We start from the raw sequence: 19,452 nt of genomic DNA, 5'->3' as shown, positions 1-19,452 counted from the left end.
GACAATATTGTTGGTAGCTAGAAACTTTAGTTAACTGACTTCTAAACAGAATTTACTTCAGTGGCTTAACTAGAATTCTTAGAAAGCTCTCAAACATCTGCTTATCATATCAAAAACATTTCAAGAATGGAATCTTTGACTATATTAGGTAGGTATATATCCATACGTAAGTTTGCCCTTAAATTATCTGTCGAGATTATCCTTTAGAGATTTAGAGATTTCTTCTGTATTGTGGAAAGAACGTGGGTTTTAGAGTCAAATGATTCTGGTCAAGTCCTGGTTTTGTTAAGTTATTAGCTATGTAATTAATTACAATTAGCTCCATCCAGTTGGCTTGACTGTGCAAACTCTTTCTGAGCTTTTGTTTCTCCATTTTATTTTCCCCTTTCTATTGTTTTTAAATACGCTTTATTGAATATGCTGTTATCGTTGTCCCAGTTTCTTTTCCCTTTGTTCCCCTCTACCCAGTGAACCCCCCCCTCCAGTTGTGTCCCCCCCCTTAGTCCATGCCCATTGGTTGTGCATATAGTTCTTCTCAACATCTTCCTATCTATTCCACTCCCTCCTACTATGCTTCTTAATTCCTGTACCATCTCCTTCCCTCTCTCCCCTTCCCCCTCCCTACTGGCCTCCCCCCATAATGTTCCCCATACCTATAGTTCTTTTGCCACTCTTGTTGCCTACTTAGTTTGCCTTTGTTTTGATTCCCTAGCTTCTGTTGTTGGTTGTTGTGATACAGTTTTCATTTTTTAATGTTCATAGTTTTGATCCTCTTTCTCCTAAACAAGTCCCTTTAACAGTTCATATAACAGTGGTTTGGATCTAATGAACTCCTTCAGCTTTACTTTGTCCTGGAAGCACTTTCTCTGCCCTTCTACTCTGAATGACAGCTTCGCTGGATAGAGTAATTGTGGTTGTAGGTTTTTGCTTTTCATTATTTTGAATTATTTCTTGCCAGTCCCTTCTTGCCTGCAGAGTTTCTTTTGAGAAATTAGCTGATAGTCTTATTGGAACTCCTTTGCATGTCATTCTCTTCTCCCTTGCTGCTTTTAAGATTCTCTCTTTATGCTTAATTTGTGACATTTTGATTATAATGTGTCTTGGTGTGGTTCTCTCTGGGTCCAGTTTTTTTGGAACTCTCTGTGCTTCTTGGACCTGTAAATCTTATTTCCTTCCCCAAGTTCGGGAAGTTCTGCTTCATTATTTTTTCACATAGTTTTTCAATTTCTAGTTCTTCTTCACCTTCTGGCAACCCTGTGATTCGGATGTTGGCCCGCTTATAGCTGTCTGATAGGTTTCTGAGCCTCTCCTCATTTTCCTCATTTTTTGTTTCCTCTCTCTGCACTGGTTGACTGTTTGTTCCTTCCCTATATTGTGATTTATTGATTTGATCCCTGGTTTTCTTTCCCTCACCACTAGTTTCATATGTGTTTTTGTTCATTTCAGCAGGACTAGCCTTCATTTCTTCCCCGTCTTGTTTAAGATCTGCTGTCAGGTCTCTTAAGCATTCTTATAACCAAAGCTCTGAACTGTGCCTCAGAAAGATTTCCTATCTGCTGCTTTGTTAGATTAGATATTTGCTGTCTGGTCAGCTGCGTCACCAGGATCTCTATCATGATCTGTGCCATCCTTACAGTTTTGTGTTTACCTTTGCTTCCTGGGCGGGACTGTCATACCTCCTACACTATAGGGCGTGGAGCCCCATGCACTCGTCACAATTAGGCGATCCTTCTCACCACACTGTGGCGTTTTCTGGGGGGTGGGGGTCCAAGATGGTTTCCTGCAGTTCACTTTTCTCTGAGAGACTGGGAGCCTCCTCCTCCATTCCCACCCCCTCTGGGCCTCACAGTCCAAGGCAGTGGGGGTCTGTTTTCCCCAGCGTTGGAATCGCAAGCTGATGGGTCTGGTCTGCAGCTGGGGGTGCTCTCCAGGCGTTTCTCGCCTCCCTTTAAATACAGGTGTCTGTGCTTATCACCGCCACCACCACTAGCACAGCTTGATCTCTCCACCCTGGCTTTGCCCCTCCTACCCATCTGGACGAGCACCACTTCTTTATAACTTCATACGTTAGACTTCCATTTATTTTCTGGAACTTCTGGTTATTTATGGTTTTGCAGTAGTTGTATTCCTTCTTAGTTGTGGAGGGAGATGGAGAGTGTCAGTCTAGATCTCCATCTTGGCCGGAAGTCTCTTGTGTGTGTTTGCCTCTGTGTCTTAGGTAGAGCTGTCATTCCTGTTACGTTTTAAGGGGCGGAGCCTTCCCCCATTCTATTTTATAGGGATAGTAAAACCTAGCTTACATGATTTTCTTGAGAATTAAATAAGATTATAAATACATTGATAGACAAGTACTAAGTACCTGGCACATGGTAGGTAATCAGTTAACATTAATTTCCCTTTTCCTTTTACCCCATTTATGTGCTGACTTTTATATTACTTTAGTAGTTGAGTACAGTGTCTTAAAATACCATGTTTTATTTGGTTATCTGGAAGGTAAAAGGCATTCAATATTTTGTGTCAGTTATGGAGTGGGAATTGTTAACCAGAAACCTTCGAGGCTGAAAGTTTTTCTAAAAGGAAGAGTTTATTGAGCCGACTGCTAGCCAGAAAAAGGACCAGGTCCCAGAACATGTGACCTGAGCCCCCAGTAGCAGGGCGACGTGGAGAAGACAAGTGTGTCTGCCTTCCTGGGGTGGAGGGGGCTCTTCGATACAGTGAGTTCGGAGAAAAAGATGAAAGTTGTTTTGGAAGAATGTACATTGGCTGTAGATGGGGGGAGGGGCTGGAAAAGGAGAATGGGGGCCAGCTCTAGGATAGGCGCATAGTCCACAAGTAAGTACTTGATGCTTTTGGACTGGTTGTGGGCAGCAGTTTGGAAAGTTCGTGTGTAGCCAGGATGCAGGGCCTTCTGGTGGTTGGCAGTTCTCTAGATAATTGAGGGGATAGCCACCTGAAAGCTCATGCAGTTTCAGCGTGCATGCAGGGATGTAGGAAGGCATTTGTTGGTTTGCACCCCTTCGTTATAAACTGATGAATCCTTCTCGTCTCTTCCTTGCATCCTACAGCCTGCTGTAATTTAATTCAGGACATCTCCGAACTTTTCCTTCTCAGAATAAACTTGCGGAAAAACTTTTGCTCAGCACATGCTAATATAAAGCAGCTTTTTATTTTTGGTTTGTTCCCTAATAGACATTAGTTCTTTTTTTCCCCCTAGTTTGAAAAGTGATGTGAAACCAACATTTATTTAGTATTTATGTTAGAGCTGTGGATGCCTCTAGAATTTATTAAACAGCCATAAGTGTATATACCCATTATAAAGTAAATGATCAAATTGAATATGAGCCTACCTTTATATGCAGTGTACCCTATTTTTCGCTCCATAAGACGCACTTCTTTTCCCCACAAAAGTGGGGGGAAAATGTCTGTGTGTCTCATGGAGCACATATTGCATCACAGACCATGATGTGTATTACCTGACCTGTCATGTCAGTGGTGACGACAGCTGCTGGAAGAGGAAGCGGTGGGCCCACGCGAAACCCCTGGGGATGCTTAAATGTCCCACTTCACTGCTGAATCTCAGGGCGTCTGGTCAGTATGACGATAGCGAAGAAAGTGATATCAGTGATTGTGAGCACCTGAGCTTCATCAGTTCTGACACTAGCGATGATGAGTTCTTGGGGTTTCCAGAAAACTTGAAGAGTACTTGAACCTTAAAGTCTCTCCTCATTTGTTAATGACAGTGGTGATGGTTCTTAATACTGCTGTTGACTGCTGTTCACTTTACATGGTTGAAATATTATTCTGTTTTATTTTATTAAATATTTTAGTACACCATTTGGTTCAGACTATTTTTTTTCTTGTTTTCCTCCTCTAAATCTAGGTGCATCTTATGGTCAGGTGCATCTTATAGTCCAAAAAATACGGCACTTCTTTTTTTTTTAAATGTTTTAGTAAGGGTTTAAATTTTTGTAACCATTACTACAAGGTACAAAACAGTTCTATCATCCTGAAAACCCTTCTTGCTTTCCACTGTAGTCCATTTTTTTCCTCCACATCTAACCTCAGGCAAACACTGTCTGTTCTCAGCCTTTTCCAGAATGTCATACAAATGGACTCATGTTGTATGTAGCCTTTTGAGACCGGCCTTTTTCATTCAGCATAGCACCCTTGAGATTCATCAAAGTTGTCAGTGTATCAAATTTGTTCCTTTTTATTGCTAAGTACATTGTATGGGTGAACCACAATTTGTTTATCCATTCACCCGTCAGGGTTTATTTGAACTGTTGAAAATGAACAATATTACCTTTTAAAAAATATTATTGTTTCTGAGTTCTAAATTTCAAGGTAGAGAAATATATGACTAATCAAGAAAAAGCTAGAAAATAGATAAAACTTGGAAAAATGTTATTTCTGCGCAGACATAACCTCTATTAACATGTGAGTGCATTTGTGTTGTCTTTTCCCTGTGCTTGGAGCTTTTTTGGCTTATGGTTATATTGACAGAGTTGTAATTCTTATCTTTCTATATTGCTTTTTTTCTGTTTTAATTGTGAAAAGTGTATATAACATGGTTTAAAAAGATTACTGTACAACAAACACTAGTGTAGCCATCCAACTTAAGAAATGAAATACTGACAATATTGTAAGCTTTGTAAAGACCCCGCCTTCCCTCTACCTAGAAGAATCACTATCCTAACTTTTGTCATAGTCACTCCCTGCTTTGCCTTATAGCTTTCGAGCCTATTTTATATTCGTCCTTTTTCTTTCATTTACTATTTCAAGTGTTTGCTCTAGCTCTATTATAAATCTTTATAAAGATGCTTTTTAGCCACAGAGCATTCTGATGAGTGATTGTACTATTTCATCTAGCCATTCCTTCCCCAATTTAGGTGGTGTCTGATTTCACAGTTGGAAATAATGCTTTGTGCAGAAATAATATCTTTTTAGATGAAGCCTTATTTTTTTTTCTTTTGTATTTAGAATTATTTCCTTTGTATAGTATTGTGAAGTTTCAGGGCTCTGATGTATGTTGCTAAATTGTTTGCAAAGACTTGGACCACTTTCTACCACCATGAAGCCTTATTGTTCCTGGGCCGGTATCAAGGGATTTCCATGCCTACCCCAAATAAAAACACCTCAGGGAATTTGGTGGTTGAAAAACCATCTTGTTTTGCATTTGAGGTCCAACACTTCTCTGTGTGTTTACTAATAGGGTTCTTTTTTGTTGACTTTGCCCAAGACTGTATTGGGATAAATCAGATTCTTAAGTAATGGTCAGTATGGCCTTATAACTAATGCTTTTGTTTTTCAGACGTAGGAGCAAGAAACTACAGGCATCTTTGTGCTGTTTATTACAACAAGAATCCTGGGTTTGAGGTCATCCACGGGCTCCTGGACAGAATTATGCAGCTGCTTGATGTGCCCCCCGGGGAGAAGAAGGGGGGCTATGCGATCAGAGCCTCAGAAGGTGAGACAGAGCTGCCGAATCCAGGGTCGGTGATGATGCAGTGAGAAGGCTGAGCCCTGTTTATGATCAGGGTTTTTTTGTTTGCTTTTGATTTGGGGGGAGGAAAGAGATAGAGCCTCATTTCAATTACTTGTTACTACCTCCTAGAAAATGTCCCTTTCCTCCCCACATTAAAGAAAATGCTGTTCAGAGCTCTCGTGCTGCACGGGACACTTTCATTCCAACTGCGTGTTGGTAACTCCTAGTTACTGGCACTGCCCAGCCACCAGCACCGTTGTGAACCCAGACGTCCGCACTGGCAGCTGAGAGATGCCAAACTGTGACCTGTATCCAAAAAGGAAAAACTCGGAAGTTATTCTGAAAGACTTCACATGTTAATCAGGTCATAAACTTGACCGAGGAAGGGTGGGAGAGTTTAAGTTGGGCTAACCAGACAGGGTTTATGTACTCCTGATATCCTGGTTTCCCATTTTCGGAGGAATTCTGAAATTTCTGCTTCTCATCCTTATAGCTTGAATCTTGGGTTTATTTTGTTAGGCAAGAGATGCAGAAACAACCTGAAAAAAATATTTTGCTACTTGCTTCTACTGTTTACTTGATAATATTTTTATAACTATATTTGGCTTCTTAAATTTTTAATAGAACATTCTTTTTTTTAAGTGTTATTTAGCAGTTACTTCTGGTATGAGGTTGGGGGGACATGTTTTTTTTTTTTTTAATTCCTCATAGATTTATTTGTCTTAGTTCCCTGAGATTTTTGTTGTTGCTGTTGGTTTGTTTTAATTTGTTTTTATTTGGAGACTTCTTTGAAAATGCAATAACCTAGAACTATATGTGCCCTTTTAGGTTGAAGATTGGTGGCATTATCTGTTTCTAATTTTTTTAAAAATTGAGAAGTGTTATGCATATAGAATTCTAGAGTATTTGAACTGAGTCTTGGGGTTTATCAAGTCCAGTTTCCTGGATGATGCGTGGAGGAACCGGGGCTCAGCAGGTTGACTGAGTCGGGCTGGTCACACGCGCAGGTCTGCCTCCCGGTGTGCTTCCCACAAGCCCGAGTAGCTTGCATTCCTCATTCCTTTTACTGTTGAACAGAAACACTTGAGACTGAAAGTTTTTCTGAAAGAAAGGGTTTATTGGGCCATATTGGGGGGGCGGGCCTCCCCCAAACTGAAATTTATTTATAAAAAGTTGTGTATTCTTTCGTGTTTAAACTTCAGTCACCTTCAGAGTACTTTCCATTTGAAGCAATACACCTATCAAGACATTTTTTCCACTGCTCAAAACAGTTTTTGAACTTGTCGATTTTGATGCCTTCCAGTCAGTGCTTTTTTGTTTCATCTTTTCCACATGGGCAAAACGTTTCCCTCTGAGGACTTCTTTCATCTGGGGAAACAAAAAAGTTGCTTGGGGTGAGATCAGGTGACTAGGGAGGGTGGGGCATGGGGTCATTTTGTTTTTGGTCAAAAACTGCTGAACACTCACCACATTGTGGGCAGGTGCACTCGTAAGTCACCCGTCATAAAATGGGCAGCATTGAAAGTCTTCAGAAAAACTCACCGAAGCTGAACGCAGCCTCTCACAGCAATGCCAGCTGGTACACTGATAGAGATGGGTTCCTACAACACTGATCTAGTAGGGGAAGCGTGTACTCCAAGGGGCCCGCCTTCTAGAATATAGTTGCGGGTTTTTTGGGTCCACCCCTCGTATGCTAGCCAGAAAGAGGACCAGGTCCTGGGGTTGATGGGGCTCTTTTATATCATGAGTTTGGGGAAGAAAGGTGTAAGTTGTTTATAAGCATTTACTTGGATGACAGATAAGGGGATGAGAGAAGGTGAAGGAGGGCAAGTTCTGGGGTAGATGCAGGGTCTGGAAGGAAGAGGTACAGTTGTCCCTCTCTATATCAGGGTTCACTTATCGCGGCCTCACTGTATTGCGGGATTTTAAAGAATATCATTTAATTATTTATCGCGGGTTTTTCACGGTACTGTACAGTAAATACTAAAATAAATGTAAGGCTCCTACTTCTCGGATTTTCACCTATCACGGGGGCGGGGTCTAGAACCTAATACTTGCGATAAGTGAGGGATCACTGTACTTGATGCTTTTGGATGGGCTGTAGCCAACAGTTGAGGAAGTTTACGCACAAGCAAGATGTGGTAGTGTCTGTTGGTGGACTGTTCTTTTTTGATAAGAGCTGAAATTGTGAGCAGCCTTTTGCTGGTTTTGACCAGTGGCTATTAACGGATTAACTCTCCTTGTCTTCTCCTCCTCTGGTCTGCTGTAGTTTAATTCAGGACAGCTCAGAAATTTTTTCTCTTGTCATTACTTGTTTGCCAGTTTAGTTTTCAAGAGTTCTGCCTTGAGATCTGCTTTAAGGTCATCCATGTTAATGGCAACCCGAAAGGTGATGTGACATACCTTCTTTACCTTCTAGAAGGTAAAGAAGTCTTACTTCATAAACAGATTAGCTGGATAAAAATCAGTTCCCTGAAACAGATTATGCCATGTACTTGCGGTCTAATTTTTTTTCTTACTTGGAAGGTTGTAAAGAGCTGAAATGGTAAGTTGGAGCATAATTTATTGTGGATTGATACTTGTATATGTAACTTCTATATTAATGATGCTTCCATAAACCATAAACCAGCATCTTACTATGAGGGCTCTCCTGCCTCAGTGAGCTCCTGAGACATTTATTGCCGAGAAGAATCGGGGCTCCCGGCCACGAGGCAGGCTTCAGGAGGCGAGGAGAAGCGGGACGCAGGCCCCGGCCGCGGGGCCTCCAGACAGGGAGACGGCGCGGCTTCCTGCGGGACCTGGGAGCGCACTCACGCGTTTCTGGGGCGTTCCATGGCCTTTGAAAGAAGGACAGTGGAGACAGAGGAAACAAGGCAGAGCACGCGGGCAAAGCCAAAAATGATGGGGAACGGCCTAGTGCAGTTTGGTTTGACTGTAGGGTGAGGAAGCAGCTTAGGACTGTAGATTTTGAAGGCTGGAATAAGGACTCTTAGCTAATAAGGAGGGAAATATTAGAGCTGATTCTTTATTTTGTTTAAGTGAGCGATATGACTAGATCTGTCCTTCAGAGGGATTAATCTGGCAACAATATGCAGGTTGGGTTGCATAGAGTACAGGTGAAGAGAAGGCTGAAGGTGTTGCAGTGTATCCTAGAGCAGTTGGAATGAGGACTTGAACTTGAGTGCTGGCCGTAGCTGTACTAAGGGGAAGACTGATTTAACAAACTTTAGGAAGGTAGAAGCTACAGCATTCAGCATTTGGAAAAGTTCATGATACCTGCCACTTGGAACCTTTTATGATACAGCTAATATGTATTGATCTCCTTTTTTAAAGCCAGATTTTAATCCTTCTAAACCTATGATACTGTAAGTTGAATCCTACGTATTTATTTTAGCACCAAAACAATATGATACTTAGCACTTAATTTCCCTAATATGTAACCGTCTGGTGTTTTGGTTTGGAGTGTATTTTTTTATTAGAAGATACATTCATAAGCTGTAACCAATTATGATCTGTATGTTAGTTTTTTAGGCCAAATTGTTACTATGGTTTCTGATTACATACAGGGACAGAGTCAAGCTTGTGTTTCCTTTTGAATTCACTTTGATTATCATAATAGAGTACTGCAATGTTTTAAAGTTTTTACATGTATGAAAAATCCTAGATTTATGAATTTGAGAAGCTTTGGTACAACTTCTCTATACATATGTGTGGTCGGGATCAGTACGTATTTCAGTATATCTGACTGGCTTTCTCTGAAAAAAGACAAGTATTTCCTTTCAGTGTCTGTCACCAGTGCTGGCTACATCATTTTTCTCGGGATGATTTCTGTAAGAGCCATCAAGCTGAAGAGAATTAGTGTCACTGCAAATAATAGTTCCTCATTTCTTTTAGGGATTTCTAAGTCTATTTTGATTATCTAATGGCAAATACAATTACCTTTTTTTTTAATGCTTAAATTAAAACCTAAAGATGTGGTTTGTCAAAATAAATCAGTATTAGTTCTTCATCTAAAATTTCGTAAGCCTATGAACTTCATATATGTATCATATAGCTGTATCTTGTGAGTAAGTCTGTAAACACAGAATTTGGTTGTTGGGTGTGTTTACCTACATCATTTTTTTTAAATTGAAATTTATAATTTTGCATGTAGCTTTTTCTGCTAAGAATAGGTCTTCTCATTATCAAAAAGTAAGTAGAAAGAGATTAAGAACTACCGTTTCCTACCGTTCTTGATTGCTGAGTTGTCTTCTGTTACAGTGGCATATGGTTTACCTTTTAATAATTAAAAATCCCTGGTGGCTTTGCAGTTATTTTTGGGCTAAGTCCGTTCACCAGAGATTCCTGCTAATGTCAGTCCACTGGCAGCTTTGCCTCATTTCTTTCTGTCCTTTCTAATGAACACCGCCCGTTTCCTTCTGTGCGGCTTTGCTCGGAGGTAGGGGTGAGTGGGACAGAACTTGATCCCCCTTTGGGGAGCTTGGCCCTGTTCACTGTAAGAGAAATCTGGAGACTTGTCTGATTGATCATCACACTGATCCCGAGGAGTTGTATTGACGCTGGCGTGGAAGCTTGCTTATTGCGCAGGCGGCCACCCTCGGCAGTGTGGGGAGCCTCTGCTGAGGTCGCTTAGCCTAAACGTAGTTCTCGTTTGCTGAGCACTCTTGCCATTAATATAAAGGGAGGGAGGCAGACTCCACGTTGCTGACTGAGTAAGGGCAGTTGTTGAGTGGAAACAAAGAAAGAAGAGCCTTTCACTTTTTAGCGGACCGTAGAGCATTTGGAGGGTCTTAAAAGTGTTCAACTCAGAGTGTTTTAGTGGCATCTGATCAGGTTATTACTGCCCATGTATATGCTCCTTCCCAGGCTTCTTCCCCTTTGTTTTTGTGGTTTGTTGCAAACTGAATTATGTATGTTAAAGTGCATTTATCCTTTTCACAAACCACTTTGGGCAGGGAACATTTTCCACATTTTTGTGTTTAGAACACTTATGTGGTTTCTGGGCAAATCAGTGGCAAAAGCCATTTCTTTCAGAAGGCAGTGGCTTTGTGTAGGATTGGCTGTACAGTGACGTAAGGGTGTCTTTTTTTTCCCCTTTAATTTGTTGCCTACTTCAGTTTATTTACAATTCTACAGAAGACTTCAATTTAACTTGAGACAAGATCTCTGATGGACAGAAGTTTTAGAACTTTTAGTTTTGACAACTCTAGTTTTCATGCTGCTCAGAATTCATTTTGTGAAATGAAAAGTAACCTTGTAAGTAATACGCACATAATCCTGCACCAAATGTACCCACAGCAGCTATTTAGATACCTTCTGTTACAGTAACACCTAATGATTATTGACGTGACCTGTAGGTCGTGACCTTTTTCCTCTTTCAGGACAGCTGTGAAAGATTTCAGAAGGTAAAAATGATGGGTGAAATTGTGATGGTTCCCTGGTCTTCACACTGGTTTTCAGTGTAATGTGAGCTTGGGATATACATGCCGAATCACTTGTTGAAGTAAAGGTGTTCCATTTATGGTTTGATTTACATAAAACGTTCTGCATGGCATGTCCACATTTAGGTACCATCAACAAAGACATTCTATGAAGGCATTAGGTTTAAAAGAAAAAATGGTTTGGAAGTTTTTAAGCTTCCTGACCTTATTTACTCTGTGTAAAAACAATCCTGATTCCTTTGGGTCTCTGTTTTTGTGTGTGTGTGTGTTTGCCCTGTCTACATTTATCATCTAAGTTTCAAAATAATATCAGTAGTATTACTGACAATGGAGTATAAAAATAGTTCAAGCATTATCTTAAGTCTTTTTGTACTTAGGATATACAGGGTGAGGCAAAAGTAGGTTTACTGTTGTATGTGAAACAGTTTATTCTTGTATTATTATTTATTGCATTATTTTCCATATGAACAACTGTAAACCTACTTTTCCCCCACCCTCTATACTACCAGATAAAGTATGTTTAGAGAATTCCATCTTTATTCCCTTCACACTGTTCCCTCCCTGCAGCTATAGGTTATGGAAAAAATATAAGTAGTTTTCAGTTATTTTTCTATACTTTTAAAAAAAATATAATCACTCCTCTCCACTTTCTCAGCTGGAGGCCGTACTGTAGCAGCCTGTGGGACCTCCCCCCTGTCCTTTGGTTCCATGGAGAGCACAGTTCATCCAGCTGATTCTCTGTCAGTGGGCATCAGGCTTCCTCCAGTCCTTCCTGTTACAAATAATGCTGTAAGGGATAGCCTTGTGTATGTTCGGAACTTTTGCTAGTGCTTTTTGGGACAGATTCCTGGAGGTATGGGGTTATTAAGACGAACAGTAAATGAATCTTTTTGCTAGATACTGCCAAGCGCTCCTCCATGGGACCCGTGGTTCCAGCGTACAGACCCCGCAGCGACACAGGCGTGCACCTTTCCCCAGAGCCTTGTTCGCAGGCTGGGCTGTCAGACTTCTCTCCTTTTTGCCGGCCTTTCAGGCGGGAGAAGGTGTCTGTTGTATGTTAACTGGATCTCCCTTATTATGAGCAAGTAAACATATTCTCATGCAATTTTTATTTTACGTTCTGTGAACTAATTGCTTGTTCATATGTCCGCTTATTTTTTCTTTAGGTTTGTTGTTCTTTTTCTTCTCTATTTTTAGAAACTTTTTATGTATTAGGAATATTAACCTTTCCTGATATATAGTCACCTGTTTTTATGTTCTCTTTTGTCTTTTGTTATGATGTTTCTGCCATGTAGATTTTTAAAATTTTAAGTGGTAAAATTTATTAATTTTGTTTTTCTTTATTGCTTCTGGACTTTGAGTCATGGTTAGGAGAGTTTCTCCCACTCTCATTAGGCAGGAATTCCCCACCCTGTAGCGCTTGCATTTAAAAGGCATACCTGTTTGTAATTTCTCCTGAGTCCATAGGAGGAGCAGGTCTAGTTCTGTATTTTCCTGTGTGCCTTGTAGACTTTCTGTGATACATGCTGCTTTCCAGCAATTGCTGTGACTCTTTAAATTTATCTTGTTTTATGGTAAACGCCTTTTGAATACATGAAGAAACATCTAAAATGTTATGATATTTGATATCTCTGAAAGATGAAATGATTTATAAAAGCTCTTCAATCAGATTGAACATATTCAGGAGAAAACATGGGGGTATTTGAAACTGGGTAAGAATAAAAGTCTGGTCCACATCAGAGCAAGGTCCTCAGATCTGTGGTTACAAAGATACAGCTTGCTTTCGTCTCTGTCTCAAGAAAAGACCTCTAGCTCTGGCCGGGTGGCTCAGCTGGTTGGAGCACCATCCCATTCACCAGAAGGGTTGTGGGTTTGACACCCTGTCAGGGCACAGACCCAGGTTTTGGGTTTGATCCCCACATATGGGAGGCAACCAATCAATGTTTCTCTCTCTCTCTCTCTCTCTCTCTCTGTCTGTCTCTCTCTCTCTCTCTCTCTCTCTCTCAAGTCAGTAATCCTCGGGTGAGGATTTTATTTTTTAAGACCTCTATCGTTCAACCCTCTCCTTGAGAAACATTTCAAGAAATGTGCGAGTACGCGTCAGAGTTGCCATGACAGTCTCCTCAGTCAGCCCAGCCCCTCTTGGTCACATTTAAATTCTAACATTCCTGCCCTCCTTCAGGTTGTGAAACATGAGCACGCATGCGTGTGTGTGTCTGAGAGACACTTAAAGTTAGACTTAAATCGATCTTAAGAAATGTTAGAAAGGGATAGCCATGGAAGTAAGTTATACATTTTTCTAGACAAAGTAAAACTGGGGAATTTTAGAGTTATGATTTTAAACATTTAGTCATAAGCTGATTGTGGTGATCTATTTTAAAAAGATTCTTTATTGAAGACATTTTTCCATTAGTTAGAAGACTAGCTAGCCTGGGCTTTGCTGATGACTTTTTAAAAATAAAGTTCTGCTGGCTCCAGCCGCTGTGCCCAGCACCGATCTCTCCAGGCTGCCGTGGGCGGACGCCGCTGAGCGCGGGCCGCTCCCCAAGGGCCATGCAGCGGGGTGAGGAGGTGCTGGGGCCCTCGTGTCAGGTCCTTCACTGGAAGAGTTAATGGTGTCTGCAGGTGTGTTGGGATTAGCGCTGTGAAGTTGTGCAAGGGCATTTTCTTTCTTTTGATCTTCAGAAGGGGATGAAGGATAGCCATTAAACTCAAGGGATTAGGTCCCCTTTCTTTAAAGACTAGGTACCGTAAATATTTCACTTTAGATGTAAGGTGAAGAATGTATACATCTGGCGGGAAATGGGTGTTTTATATTACCAATTAGAAATTATTCAGTCTCTACTTACAAATTAAGTGGTCTTTGCAGAGAAATTTTCTTCCAACCGGAAGTGCACTAAGATCTGAAAAACTGTGTATGCTTATATTTGGTAGTTATGCCATTTTTTCCTCCTCATTCACCTAAGCTCTTTTATTTAAGTTAATTCTTACCTGCATTGTGCCTTGTCCTCCCGGGTCTCCCCTCAGTGTGCGATTCCATTGGTGCCCTCAGGAAACTGCCGCTTCTAACGCTTTGAGAACAACTACTTTAGAAAATAAACCATGCTTACGTGTATGGTGTAAGGGTGTCTTCAGTTTCTTTTTAAAGCCTTATATTTTGTCTTTCCTTTAAATTAACATTGTATAGGAAAGGAAAGTGAGGTTGAAGTGTTGGCAGCAGCATTAGTTACGGTTACTACAGTCTCCGAAAACTGGAGGGCAGTGGGGGAAGTCCTGGGTGGGAAATGGGGGCTGCAGCTCTGCGCCACGCTGCCCTGGGCACTGCCCCCCACCCCCGGCTTCCCCACAGAAGGGAACACTGGGGATTATTTTTTTATGTCCTTCGTGTGAATTCCTAGGATGGCGTTGGAACGTGGAATGCATTCTTTTATGTATCTGTGATTGTATTAGAATCAGGGTGGCAAGGCTAGGGTTTGGGTAGGTGCCGGCCCACGGCAGCCTGTTAGATGGTTTTTTCTTCCTCTCACCCCATGTTGCATCATCATCAGTCATTCAGAGCAGATGGAAAATGCATTCACTTGGCCCAGAGACCTTTATGCATCTATGTAATTCTGCATTTTGTATTTTGTCCCTGAATTGGGGACCCGTATATGGTTGTTGGTAATAAATTAAGCTCATGATTGTAGTTTCTATTATTTGCTAAAACATAGGTGACAGACAGACATTCCTTTTCTCGTATTCACTGCCCTCTTTATTTTATCTTTTTATTGTAGAAAAGTTGGGTGCTAAAGCACCAGATTGCAGGAAGTTACAATATGTGAATTTTAACCCCCCAAAGCATGTATTAGGGATGTGCTGGAAGGGAAAAGGTAAAATGTATTAGTAGGTGAATTAGATGTGGACTAAACGAAGTACCAGATGAATTAGCTGAATATAATTCATGGCAGGGGGTTTAAGATTTAAGGAATTAAGCGTCTCATGCTCGATAACACCCTCAACCTTTCAGATTAGGGGTGTGCTCAGTTACCGCCTTAAGCTCCTGCTTCCGATGCTTCATAAAGTTACAGGAGTGAGTCTCTGTGGAAAGCTTATCCCAAACTTTGGTCCTGGAATAGTACTCTAAAAGAAAGACGGGGGCAAAAAGAAATTGTGGAAAGTCTTTAGCAGTGAGCAGGAGAGGGGGCTCCCAAACTCTTTGAAGGTCAATTAGCCAGAAAATGTGCTAAAGGCTGGATGCTGTACTGGGTTACCCGCCCAGTCACCCCCGAGGTCCTCAAAGTGGTCTTGCCGCCTGAGCACAGAGACAATTACAGACCTCGAGGAGGTGCTACAAAAGCTTTAATTAAGGGACTTACTTACACCCCACTAAGTTTTGGAAATTAAATTCTTGTTTGGGCTTAATCTGTGTTTCTTTTGTCTGGCCTTCCACATGTATTTCAACAGAGAATGCTATTTTACCCCAGTCTGTTTCATGTTGGAAACCCTTTCACTGGGATGAATGCTGGCGAAGCTGAGTTTAATGGGTGTAAGGAGCTGGCGGGAAAGCGCTGAGAGGCTTTATGCTGGGCGCATTTTGGACGCAGGTTGAAAATTGTATTTATGCATCTTGGTACATCAGTATGCCAGGGACTCTGTTGGGGCCTCCACACATGAAAAAAAAGAAAAATGTACTCTGTAGATTTTGAATTTTAGAATTCCCCTTCCCAGGCCAGCGTTTTCCTTGACTGGCCTGTGTTCCAAGGTAAAGGACCGGCCTGCGCGCAGGGCGTGTTCCCGTGTGTGAGAGGGAAGCCCTTCTCCCCCGCCCGCCCTTCTGGGAAGCAGGTCCCTGCTGCGGTGAAGTTTGGTCTGAACCATGAAAGCTCTTAAAAAGCACTAAGAAATGCTGGTGTTTTCATAATTTAAAATTTTCTTTCAGTGTCTCCAGTTCACATGCGTCGAGTGGTAGGTACATTTTTGGGTTTTCTCTGTACCCCTTACAAACTTGAAGGCGCTTTTGTATGCCTCTCGGTTCCTGTGTGGAGAAGAGACCTTCAGTCCTGCTCTAACTGAACAGAGGAGTGAAAAGGAAAAGCATAGGAAGTGTTTCTGTCGTAATCTGACCTTGTTAGAAATGAAAAAATGGCAAGAAAAGTTTCAGTTGTCCTCACAGGGTAAAGTGTCTGGTTTTCTGTAAAGTGGCGTTTATGCAGGAATCCCATCATTGGGCTGATTTTAACCTGCGGGTGGGGAGGAGAGGGTCCGCACGGGACGGGAGGGCCCTCGGTGCATGACGCAGCCCCTCTGCAGGGAGGGCGTGTGACCCGGGCAGCCAGCGTGCTCCAGTGACTCCGTGGGTCCCCGTGCGGGGCCGAGAGTGTTTGATATTTATGTCATTTTGAATATTCTCACACTTGGGTATGTTTTAAGTAATGCATAATATGAATTTCAGTTTGCTTTTCTTTGGAAAGAGAAAATTATATTAGTGATAGAAATATTTTTGTTTAATTGAATATCTAACTTTTTAATGAACAAAGCAAAGTTTGGTCCAAATTCCTGAAGTGAGGTATAGCTGGTATTATCATGCTTGCTAACTAAAGAATATGAATATTAACTGAACTTTGCTAAAAAGTGCTGATTCAAAAAGTTTATGAAGTAAAAATTCTAAATTCTTTTCTCTTAGGCTTCATTTTGATAACAGCCAGAACTAGCACATCTGGCTTAGACTCCGGAATAGTCTAGTTTTATGCTTTAGTTAAAGTGAACCCAATCAAACTGGAATTTGAAGATAGATAAAAGGAAGGATTTTGGTACAGTGAGGAATCTTAAACATAGCAAGGGTATCAGGGAAGGTCTTGAGAATTCCTTTCTGAATGGCCCGTGAGAACTGCTGGGATCTTCGTCGCTGCACAGGTCACTGGGCTAGAGGGCGCCTGGGGCCGTGGGTCGTGGGGTAAGTGGCTTCCCCGCAGCTCTTCTGTGACTCTTACCATCAGTAAGTTTATCCAGACTTCACTTGTCATTTGAAGATTTATTTTATTTGGAAGGGAAGTGATATTGTCTTTTCAGTTAGGTTTTCGTAGAATTAAAATATGCCATCTTCTCTCTTACTGAGGCTCTGCATTATCAGTCCAGTCTGGTTTCTCCATTATTTTGAGTCCTCTTCCCACTCCTCTCCCAAGTGTAGCTTAGTGCATGTAGCCAAATAATTAGGACCCTCAGACACAATTCTTTGAAATTCTTGCTTTAATAGACAGCAAAGCAGAATTGTGTAGTTTCCGGGGGGGGGGGGGTGGATGAAAAACAGACCACCTTGTATTCCAACCAGGTTGCTTTGGGATTTTTAGAAAATGATAATTAAAACTTTTGAGGAATAGAAACAAACATCCTCTGTGCTGACGGGAAATGCGTGTAATCGCCTTGTTTTCTGTGGTATAGCTGCTGCTGACCTGACAGTAGCACCCCCCCCCCCCCCATTTCTGTATTTCTTTATTATGTTGACCTTGGAGCCATTAGTGGGGACTCAGCAGTTCACGCTTTCATAAATAATGCACTCGGTCTGCAGTGGCAGGCGGGAGGCCTGTGGCCCAGTTCTGCTGGGTATTTATAGTTTAAAAGCCAGTAAATGATTTGGGTGGATCAGTCAGGAGCTCTGGGCCCGATCCTTTTTCAAGTTGGTGGTGAGAGGAATGAGTCAGCGTGTTTGTTTTTTCACGACAGTGGAGTACAGAGTGTTGATAAGCCTCTCTGGCCCTGGTCATTTAGTGAACGTGGAGTGGGCCCGTGTGTTTGCTTGTTTGTTTTTAGCTGTTTAAACCGCAAGAACTGTCACTGGTTTGGTAAGACATGGCTGTGCATTGGCAGCAACTGAAGAGAGAATTTTCTGCCTGTCTTGAAATAAATCAGGGGCAGCCCAGACTAGTTTGGGGCTGGCCTTGGCTGTGGCTTTACAGTCAGTGTTCCAGAACTGCTTAGAAAGTACCTTTTCCGACAGGAACATGGGTCGCATCCAGGTGACAAGGTCTTTACTGATGACGTGCGGCTCTGTTTCTCTAATAAGGTAGAAAAATCCAGTGCAGACTTTCTATCTAGCAAGTATTCCTTTGGAAAAACCTGTTTCAAAACAGGTTCTTCCCACGCAAGGTCTTCGGTTTTACATTTCACTTTCCCTTTGTCTTTTCGGATCAGTTCTGCGTCTGGGCACAGCTCCCCTAAGACATCTGCTGACTGTGCCCTTCCATGGCCCTTCCTTCGTCCTCCTTCCGCCTGACCCGCGGTCCCCAGCGCAGGGCCTCGGCCTTTCCTCACGGGGGCTCCGTGGGGTAACAGCCAGTGCTGCTGCTTAGGACTCGAACGCGGGAGGGAGGCGCACTCTCATTTCCTAGTCCATGGTTTAGAGAATCGTAATTTCTAAAAGCGGACTAGAGCGCTTTTAGTATTAAATGTCTGTTGCCATTTTTTGCCAGGGGAAACATTAATTTTTCTTTCATTCTGTGTTGCAGGCCCTGCTTTCTTCCCTGGGCGATGTGCCGAGATCTTTGCCAGGGGTCAGAGCATTGGGAAGCTAGGGGTCCTTCATCCTGACGTCATCACCAAATTCGAGCTGACCATGCCCTGCTCCTCCCTGGAAATCAACATTGAACCCTTTTTATGAAGATGGGTCTCTCCCATGTGGTTCTCTCCCCGACTGTCCCTTTCTCCTGCACTGGTGGTGTTTAGTCGTCCCCACGAGAACAGCCCTTGTGCCCTGATGTTGAATAAAGCGGAAAGCAAGGTCTCCTCCTTGAGTTGATACTGCCCGTTCCCGCGTTAGGCCAGCGTGCGTGTGCAAGTATGGATGTCACGGTGCCTGGGTGATGCCTCGTTGTTTGGGAAGAGCCTAGTGGTGCCAGAGAAATGCGCCAGCGGAGGGCAGGGTCCTTGCCGAAAGTCAGAGACGCTCCCCAGACGTCGGAGCTCTGCACCTTCCGCGCAGTGTCTGCGGCAAGGGGTGGGGGGTCCGTTCTCCCCCAGGGTGAGAGGAGATGGGGGTGAGAGCGCACATTGGAGGAGAGCGGCCTAACAGAGGGTTTTTAGGCCTCATTTTCTAAAGCTTTAGAAAACCTGTAAGAGGCAGTGATGTCTAGCAGTTACAGCCTCTGAAGTCATTTTAAAGCGAAACAAAAATCAACACAAATATTCAAAATATTTGTGCGTATGTCGGTATTTTTTACTCTACCTGATACTCTGAGGCAGTTAGACTACACGCAGCACCGATGTGTTCTGCTAGAAGGGTTAGAAAGGACTTGTAGGTGTCGGTGTAGTTTGAACATCAGGAAACAATGAAAAACTCAGTGCCCGAGGCCATACGTTTTACTGTAATCGTTATATTCTAAAATCAAAGTCATTGTTTTAAATGCTTGAGCTATTAATTTCTGTCTTAGTTTATAGGGAGGCATTAGATTATCCCTGAAGTGACACTTCTGCCAGCCTGCCTCAGCTTACCTAATTGACTCTCCTGCTTTGCTCGAGAATCCTCCAGTAGGTACCATCTATTGAAAAAAGCTG

The 19,452-nt window shown here is 42.3% G+C and overlaps 1 protein-coding gene across 1 annotated transcript in view; it reads left to right on the top strand.

Moving 5' to 3' along the window:
* The window catches only part of FARSB (phenylalanyl-tRNA synthetase subunit beta), a 52,260-nt gene extending 33,578 nt beyond the window's left edge, over positions 1-18,682 (top strand). The window contains exons 16-17 of the mRNA XM_090284596.1: positions 5,312-5,467; positions 18,408-18,682. Coding sequence (XP_090140722.1) covers positions 5,312-5,467; positions 18,408-18,559 — 308 coding nt within the window. The 3' untranslated portion in view covers positions 18,560-18,682. The remainder of the gene's footprint in view (positions 1-5,311; positions 5,468-18,407) is intronic.
* Positions 18,683-19,452: the final 770 nt, after the last annotated feature.

The sequence above is a fragment of the Furipterus horrens genome, unplaced genomic scaffold, assembly GCF_987537825.1.
Source record: "Furipterus horrens unplaced genomic scaffold, mFurHor1.1.pri manual_scaffold_1, whole genome shotgun sequence".
Lineage (NCBI taxonomy): Eukaryota > Metazoa > Chordata > Mammalia > Chiroptera > Furipteridae > Furipterus > Furipterus horrens.
This window is presented reverse-complemented; position numbering and strand designations above follow the sequence as displayed.